Source organism: Poecilia formosa, unplaced genomic scaffold (genome assembly GCF_000485575.1).
Source record: "Poecilia formosa unplaced genomic scaffold, Poecilia_formosa-5.1.2 Scaffold3, whole genome shotgun sequence".
Taxonomy (NCBI): Eukaryota; Metazoa; Chordata; class Actinopteri; order Cyprinodontiformes; family Poeciliidae; genus Poecilia; species Poecilia formosa.
The window spans coordinates 4,181,332-4,190,791 of record NW_006799942.1 but is presented as its reverse complement, the minus strand read 5'-3'; the positions used below and the strand labels follow the sequence as shown (position 1 = coordinate 4,190,791).

Below are 9,460 nucleotides of genomic sequence, written 5' to 3'. Positions count from 1 at the left end.
TGGCTGTTCCCTCATCAGCCAGACACATTTATAGAGCCGGGCAGATGAGGGAACAAAACTGTTACTGGCAAATAAAGATGAAATGTAGTATATACATTCTGCAGGCTCGCAAGCATCTTCGTTTGTTACTGTTTTTTTTTTGTTTTTTTTTTATAAATAATCAAGCAGTCTTGCCTTTCACTGTTAACTTTGTCTTATTGATAAATGAACCTGAAGAAAATTTAAAGAGTTCACAGATATAGATTCCACTGTACCATTTGTTCACGCAAGGAAGGTGTAGATATGAACCAATTAACTTGTTTGCGTCATTTCTTTTCTCTTGGATGGTCACATTGGGCCAATACTGAAGAGAACCATAAACAGTGTTATGCACAGCAAGGCTTCCTTTTTACTGTAGATAGATACTGTAGCTACTGGAAGGTTCTGTCACATGATTACAAATATTTGCTGAGACTGCACAAGTTTTCAGCAAACCTCATGAAGATTTGTTTCTCAAATAAATAAAAAAGGGTAAGTTAATTCCGAATGCTAAGAGAGGCTGAGGCATGAATATAAATTTGATCCACAGAGGCACCAAACGCATAGACAAAAGCATATTGAACAAGAAATCTTATCTTCTTCCTGGTTCAACTGTCGCACAAAGACCTGAAGTTGTGACGTCTAATATGTATGTATAAACTTTATTTTAAAGATCACTTTTGTCTTTATACTAACCGTAAACAAACTTAGTGCAACAAAACTCACCTTGAAACCATAACAACTAGCTTCTGATGGTCCTTGATGTAATTTGTTAAATTATTCAGGGTTTGTAATTGATGTATTAAATAGTGTGAAGAATAATATTGCTTCCCCCCCCACCTTTTAGAAATTTATAACTGTACATATGCATAAGCAAAGTGCCTTCTGGAGAAAAGCTTACAGTCAATGCAATGGCTTTCACAAACACTTTATCAACAGTCAAACATGGTGGATGGGGCCTTTTTGATGCCATAGATACCAGCGCTTCACACAAGGTGGATGAATAAGATGCCAGTCATTTCTTGTTTTGGAAAGAAGAAAATTCAATGTAAATCATTAAAAGGTCAATTAAGATGGCCGCCAAGCCAGTGATGCATGTATTCCTCACTTGCTGAATATTTTGCCTAAGTGTGAATTTGTGGCTGAATATGTTGAGTTACTGTGGTCTGTGGGTTTTAGCCTAGCTTCACAAGTGGCATTAACATTGGACTTCTGGTTATACAAACCATATATAACAGCTACATCACAAGCGCTCCAGTGGGCCTCATGGCAGGAAATCCTAATTCACTGGTTATGAAGATGGAAAATCATAAATATAATTATACAGAAGACAGTGGGCGGTCATTACAGGATGCAGGAAACAAATAGAAAACACACTCTGAAATGAAGCTTCCACAAAAAAAAACCTCAGTGCTTTTCTATCATTTACAGGCATAAAATAAGCCCTTAAAAATGTCTGAGTCAAAATTATTTTCCTTTTATTTACAATGAACTTAATACATTTGATACATTTAGCAAAAAAATTAAAAATAAAATAAAATTGCACTATACAAATGTACAAAAAAGAACATAATGAATAGTTTCATACACACGCACAATAAAAAAAAACGTACGCATCTTAAAAATATTTAATCATCTTGATACCACTATAATGATCATCTATCCCACTGATGGTGGTTGTTGTATCGCCATTTAAGGAATGTGTATTTTGCCCCCATCTAGTGGATATGGTGTGAACTACACCCGTTTTTGAAAGGCAGACGTGCTCGTTCAGAGAAACGCAAAGATTTTGGCTGATAAACTCTAAATTGTATGAATTTGTAGTAATTGTGCACTGAAAAGATCCGCCAGCTTATAGAACTGCTATATCTGAGTAGGCAACATGTGACAAAAACTCTTAGTTATTTGCATTTCTTTGGTTTGTTGCCTTTTTACAACATTGGGCAGTAATAGAATATAATCATAGAATCAAATCAAATCTTTTAGAAATATTGAACTTGAACCACTGATGATGGCAACACAGTGGTTGTTAAAATATTACTCTTTCGTGCCAATTGTTGCACTTCCACGCCCTAGTTTTACAAGAAATTCCATTTGCAAGATTAAAATAATCAGTCAGCCTTTGACTGACAGGAAAATTCAAATTATATCCTTTTTTATATCTACATAAACTTGATTTAAAACATGGCAACAATGCATAAGGATATTAGTTATCTCACCACCAGTGGGAATGATAGCAACGGAGCTATATTTATTTATTTTGAAATGGTTTGAAGTACGAGACCATTAGCCCTTTTTAACTAAGATTATTCAATTGCAATCAAGAGTAATTTATTTCAAGACTCTACACATGCTTCCCAAAGGTGCCAATAAATGTGGGGTAGAGGGCGGAGTCTGCATTTGATCTCATAAAGATGCACCGTCCTGCTCTAATGAAAAATACTGGCACACATGTCCACGCAATACCACAACAAGTACAACAGATATTACTGTCATACAAAACAAGTTAACATTTGTTTATCATACAAAAATTGGTCTGGTAGGGGCTGATAAAGAGTTGCACCTCGAAGTGGGGTAAAGCTCCGTCTCGCTTCGTCTTGCAGCAGTGTACTTGACAGGAGGTGGGGGAGGTTTGAACGGGGGCGGGAGATCCATCCTGAAAGAGGAGTGTGAGAGCAAAAGTATTGATTGCCATCAATGGTGGACATTAAAATATGCACGAGTTACAGTTCAAAATATGAGAGATGTTAGCATTTTTCATGTCTGCTAAATCAGTTTGGCTGCAGGGAACTGGCGAAGGAGAAACATTTTAGTTTTACCTCTTTTTTATGATTTGTTTCCTGTAAAGAATGACGACCACGAGAATCAATAGCAGCAACAGAACGATGATGAACACCAACAGGATATGACTCCGTTCGGTTTCTGCGGAGCAGATTGCATAAATAAGAATTGGTTATTTGGAGGATACAGGCAGCTACAGAGAAATTCCTGACATATTGATCATCTTGCCTCCAGATTCCACTCTTAATAAATGCAACACTATATTAGAAAACTTTTAGCCTTGAGGCTGAAAAGTGTTACTTGTAACCCCCTCCCTCGGTTGTGCATTAATTTTGGATGGTCCATCTAATGAGTTTTTCACCTGGCAAGTAATCAAACATGAGGCTAAGAAAGTTGGAGTCTAGAAAGACCCCATGTTTGAGGAATTTGTGGCTTTTTGGAGTTTATTTTTTGGGCATGTGGTTTTGCTTCAAGCATGTCTTGTTCTTAAAATGTTTTTAGGGTTTACCTTCTGACCCTTTGACCTGGCCTGTATAACAGAAAATCAAGCTTTTCCACAATGTCTCCAAAGGCAAAAAGAAGAATTCAAACTTTTTAAAAACAATAACGTGTTTCAAATAGAAAGAAAATGTAGCTACCAGATGGAAACTTATAAAATGATAAGACTTTGTTGTCTGACCCTGACTGCTTTTTAGTGTTAAAGTTAAATTAACAAGATTTATTGCGTATTACCTGTCTTTTTACTGGTGATGAGTTCAGTTGAAATTGTTCCATTACTTTCTATGCTTCCTGCTATCCCAGACTCCGTGGTGCTCATCGAGAACATGTTCTCTGTGGACTGTCTGTTAAATCTGGACTCATTCTTCGTGACATCACTAGCCATTCTCTGTGTTGATGTGAGCTCTGTCACGTCATTATTCAGCATGCTGGAGTTGAGTAGGAAATTGGTGATGGTTTGGGTGTCAGGGACGCTGACAGATGTTGAAGTGGCTGGAGGGGTTACATGCTCTGAAGCAGGGACTCCAACAGTGCTGGAGTTTGGTTGAGTGGTCCATTGGGTGTCTGTTGGAAGTGTGGTGGTTAATGATATTGGAGTGCTGGTGTGCAATGAATTAGTTGGATGCTCAGTTGTCTGTGTTGGATCTGAAAGTCAGAAAACAAGGAATAATAATAAAAATCAATGACTAAGATAAATTAGGTTATGCTTATGTTACATGAAATAGGTTTTGGAACTACAGTAATATCCTATGAACAATGTGCAAAAAGTAATAGAAACAAATAAATAGCACATATCCATCCATCCATTCAAGTCACATTTGGATGGTCAACGGACAAGCAACCATACACACTAACACACTGATTTATATATAAATGCAATTTGGCAAGGCGAATTAATCTAACATGCTTGTTTTTTCTCTGTAAGAAGAGACTGGAGTACCCTGAAAAACCCAAGTAGGGGCAAAGTCACCAACTTAATGAAATTAAATGTCCACTCTGGTCAAATGGTCTTTCAGGAGAAGGGATTGTTGCAAAGTAAGTTACCTGATTCAAACAGGTGAACTTCCTCAAAAAAATAAAACATGCAAATAAAAAAAGCATTTTTTCAAATACTTTTTTTTTAGTTAACAGAATCACCAAAGATACAATTAACATCCAAACAACTCATGTTAAAAATAGCTTTTTGCAATGAAGGCTTTGTCAGGTTGATCAGAGTCGAGGAACATTTGATATTCATTTATGAATTCTCACTTCCCCAAGGTATAAATACACTATAACATAGAGAAAGCTCTTGTTCTTGTAGCCACTTTTTAAGACTGGAAAGACAAAAGGATTTGCCATTTAAGGAAGAAGATGGATGCTGATCTTCTCAATTCAGAAATTGGATACAAAAGCTATACTTTCTTGCCTAAGCAAGTTTAGTCAGAGCAAATCAAAACACATTTTGAAGGAGGAATATTTCTATAAGACTGAATACCATGTTTAACAATTACATTTTGCTTTGTCCAGAGGAAACATAATTATTATTTGGGGGGGTCCGTTGAAGGTCACGACTTGGCTTTTTTTGTTTCAATAGTCCACACATTAAAATGTGCAGAAATATTCAAACTGTGACTAACTTCACACTTGGTGAGACTTTTTAAGGTTGCGCTAAAATCTTCTAACAGACAAACATGACGTAACCCATAAGCGCATGTTTAACACGATGGATGTTTATCTGTTGCGGTGCTTACTTGGAAAACGGAACAGTTTGGTATAGCAGTTTCCTTTCAAGCACCATTCAGTTTGTTTTAGCTGCTTCTTGCTGTACTTCTCTACTCTGACCAATAGACTGTGCTCTCACATCACTTCGCGTTTCTCTGTTTATATCTGTGGTTTGAACATGGAGCTGAAGGACAACAAAGAACTTTTGACATCTAGGTGGTTTTCCTCTAGTTATTTATGAAACATGCATTTAGGATGACATGTAGACATTATTTTCTCACTTGACCACAGCCAACTCACAGCAGTTGTAAAAGCATATTGTTAAAAGACACAGATGGATTTGGGGATGAATTAAATCCCATGAGTTCTGTATCATACGAACTCAGTTTCATTTTCATGCATATCTCTTTGAACAACTGATTCGCAGAAAAAACCGTTGGGTTCTGTTTTTTTTTTGTTTTTTTTCCTTCAGTATTTCTCAATCTATTCACCGTTACTTCCTCATGACCTGGATGACAGTTTTAAATCCTTTGAATCTCTATCATCCCTTTCAGCTAATTAAAATTAAAAATGAGTAAGCTAAAGCATAATAATGGAAGTTCAAGTATCAGCTTTCTGATCCAGTACAGCTTATTAAGACATTCAGTCTCTTCGGCCCAGAGTCAAATTGTTAATCCAGCCCTGAGGATCTGACGAAATTGAGTATGACACAAAGAGTCAGGTAGAAGCAAAGAAATGGGGAGGCTCACCTGCCATTAAAATGGTGGTTGTAGTCAGCACAGAGATAATAAAATCTTTACGCAGACTTTTGTCTCCTGTGTTGACTGTCAGGCTGTAAGTTCCTGCATGGGCTTCTGTCACCTCCCAGAGCTCCAGAGATTCATTGTCTGACACAAACATGTTGTTCTATTCCAGAAATAAACAGTTTAGAACATCAACATCCTGCTATGAAACAGTAGTTTTGCTTTTACACTTAATAGCAGATAATTTTACACAGCACATTATACAAAGCAACACAATGGGCTGGACAAAAAGAAATCAATAACAATATCGGTAGGCACGTTATCATTATCAACCGTAAATATGTCTGATTGATTGATTGATAATTTCACTGAATACCAGCTCAGAACTGAACAGCATTCTGGGGATTATAGGCAGAGAAAAGGATTTAGCCACTCAACCTCTCAAGGTCAGCTGAGCAAAGGTGACTGACATCAACTACGTCACTCACTCTGTGGTGTAAACCAACAACAACCCGTTGTGCAATTTTCTCAGCAGACATTTAAGGTTTTGCCACCATGCCTCATAACTGCTTGAGAAAATGTCTTCCTGAAATGGTATATCGGATGGAATTTCCCCTGGTACTAATGTTGGTCAGAGTGCCCTCTCTAGGTTGATGCCCCAAATGCAGGAGTTTAAGTATATCTGTGTCTTGTTCATGACTGAGGGGAAAAAGGAGCTTGAGGTCAATAGGCAGATAGATGCGGTGTCTGCAGTGATGCTAATGCTGTACCAGTCTGTTGTTGTGAAAAGAGAGCTGAGTCAAAAGGCGAAGCTTTTGCCTTACTGGTCGATCTACGTTCCCGTCCTCATCTATTGTCACAAGCTCTGGTTAGCAACTAAAAAACAAGATTACGAATAAAAGCAGCCAAGATAAGTTTCCTCTGTTGAGTATCCGGGCTGTCGTTCAGAGAAAGGGTAAGAAACTGGTCATCCAGGAGAACCAGCGGCTCAAAGTGGAGCCACTGCTCTTCCCTATCAAGAGGAGCCAGTTGCAGAGGCTTGGGCATCTGGTTAGGATGTTTCCTGGACGCATCCCTGTTGAGGTGTTCCGGGCACGTCCCAAAAGAAAAGCCAGGACACGATTGAGGTAATATGTTTCTCAGCAGGCCTTGGGAAGCCTTTGGATTCTCCCAGAGGAACTGACCCAAGTTGCTGGGGAGAGGGAAGTTTAGACCTCTCTGCTTAGACTGCTGCCCCTGTGACCTGATCCAAATTTCTTTTTTCTCTTCTCTTACTGTGAAATAGCCCTTTAACTTTGGGTCAACAAGCTTTTCCATCATTAGCCTGTTCCTGTTTTCCACTAGGTACTTGAAATGCTCCCATAAAGCAATTTAAAAGTGGTGCTTGCCAAACTGAGTGTTGTTAGCCAGTGTGATCGTTTCAATTAGTCACTTCCATCATACAGCTGGACAAAAAGTCGAAAACCGCTTCGACTTTTTAAATTCCTTTTCTTAATTTAAAATTCAAATCTGAAATGTAGACACAGGGCCTTAAGCTGTAACATAATATCAGAAAGCTCAGCTGGACACTGCAGCTCCAGGGCAAAGCTGTGGGAAAACAGGAAGCACTTTGTATGAGCAAGCATTTAGGCAACCCCAAATGGCTGCCATGGGAGATTCAAGGATTCCTCAAAAATGCGTGACAGAATCAAGGCAACATTTTAACATGATATAAAGCTCAAAAAAGTCAATTTTACATAATACACCTCCACCCCCTGTTTAAGCTTTCTTAGTTACTCCTTTGCACTGACATTGTTGTGAAATACATACTGGTTTGGAGAAAAGCCGATATAAAAATATTATCTGGTTACAGCTTTTTTGTAAAAATGAAAAGTTCCCTTTTTTAAACATATATTCTGAAGCACTCTTCTCAACAAATCTGTATACACTACATTGCAGTGGAAATTCAGACAGAAAGCAAAGAGATTATGGATTACTTTCAGGTGAGGGTAACAAAAGAATCATCTTTTTTTGTTTTGTTCTTTTTTGCATCTTGTTATCTTACCTTAGTCCACCTGTATTGAGCTTTGGAACTGACTGTGCATTGAATTGTAGCGTTGTCTCCAATGTGAACCTCAACAAGTTCAGAAGTATTGCACAATAGCTTGATTTCATCTAAGGAGAAATTTGAGGTAAATATGAATTCTGTACAAAACAAGAATGTAGCAGAAGCAATTAAAGCCATTTGGTGCTTCAATCTAAGCCCAAATGATTTTATTTGGGCTTAGATTATAGCTTGGCTATAGCTTCCTCATTTTAAAAAATCTGTTATAGTGTCTGGATGATAGGAAAACAATAACTTTTCACAGGAAAATAAAGAGAAAAGCTAATATTTATGTTGTGCTGAGACACAAACAAGCATTTTTGTTTATAAATAATGAAGCAGTCTTACCTTTCACTGTTAGCTTTGTCTTACTGTTAAGTGAACTTGGAGGGAATTTTAAGATTTCACAGATATAGATTCCACTGTCCCATTTGTTCACCCAAGGAAGGTGTAGATCTGAACCAATTAACTTGTTTGCATCATTTCTTTTCTCTTGGATTGTCACATTGGGCCAATACTGATGAGTTCCATGATCGGGGTTATACACGGCAAGGTTTGTTCCTTCATTTTTCGTCCATTTAATACTGACAATCTTCTGATCAGTAGCATCTTTCACGAAGCAAGGTAAGGTAATGTTCTGACCCACCTCAGCTTCCATTGTTTCATAAAAAAACAACTCAACATTCTCGACTCCTGTCAAGTAGATCAGATAATGTAGAAAGTAAAAACAGGGAAAAAAGCGAGACAAAAATCTATTGCATAGGCTGCTGGGCACTATGACGTAGACAAATAAAGCACATTGTTAGCTAGGTAACCTGTGAATCCAGACGTCGACAGACATTTTAAATCAAATGGTGAACATCTCACCATTGCTGGTATATTAACTAGAGCACATGTGCAAGTGCACTGGATTACCTTGGAGAAAAGAAGCAAGGAGCAGAAGAGAGTAGGCAATCCACAGTACACATCCAGCCATGTTTGTACTCATGATTACAGTCAATCACTTTGAATCCATAGAGGGATTTAGCAAAGACAGAAACGGTTCATCAACATCTGAGGTTGAAGAGCAGGTCTGGCAGACTGCGAGACTGTGAACAGGATGCTCTATGTTAACAGGAAGCCACAAAAAGACAAAGCGTGCTGCACGGAAACCTTGAGGTCGAAACTTCCCATACACAGCAGAACTTTGCTGTTGCTCTAAATCTTTGCAGTGTTTACTGTTACTTATTGCTTGTCAGCAGGGCTAAGTAAAAATATGCAAAGCATAGATTTGAAATGATTCGAGAATGGTACCAAGGGAAATCACAAACCAAACAAGACAGAAGGATTAATTAATTTTGTTTATTTACTGAACTCCATCCTTCAAACATGCTCATTTCCCTTGTGCTGAAGTGCAATATTGTCTTGGCTTGAGTATTATCTTCCCTTTGAGCCTCTGTAATAATGCTACCTGCTCTTTTTTTGTACCACAATTATAACTGTCACCACCAGAGGGTTCTATCAAATGAACCTAAATGCTTACTAGCTCTTCAGACAGCCAGTGTTGTGCCACATACTGTTGTGACGCACGTGACGTGTTTTTCTTCCGTTAGGATGCCTGAGAAAGCAACTTAGGTGGTTATTTCTGATGCAA

The 9,460-nt window shown here is 38.0% G+C and overlaps 1 protein-coding gene across 1 annotated transcript; it reads right to left on the bottom strand.

Moving 5' to 3' along the window:
* Positions 1-1,473: 1,473 nt before the first annotated feature.
* Positions 1,474-8,930, bottom strand: LOC103140538 (T-cell surface protein tactile). Its single transcript, XM_007555727.2, has 7 exons — positions 8,743-8,930; positions 8,176-8,520; positions 7,789-7,898; positions 5,751-5,907; positions 3,532-3,942; positions 2,838-2,940; positions 1,474-2,674 (listed from the first exon to the last, which is right to left on the bottom strand). The coding sequence occupies exons 1-7, from the start codon at positions 8,813-8,815 to the stop codon at positions 2,539-2,541; spliced, it is 1,335 nt and encodes a 444-aa protein (XP_007555789.1). The 5' UTR covers positions 8,816-8,930; the 3' UTR covers positions 1,474-2,538.
* Between the last annotated feature and the right edge of the window lie 530 nt (positions 8,931-9,460).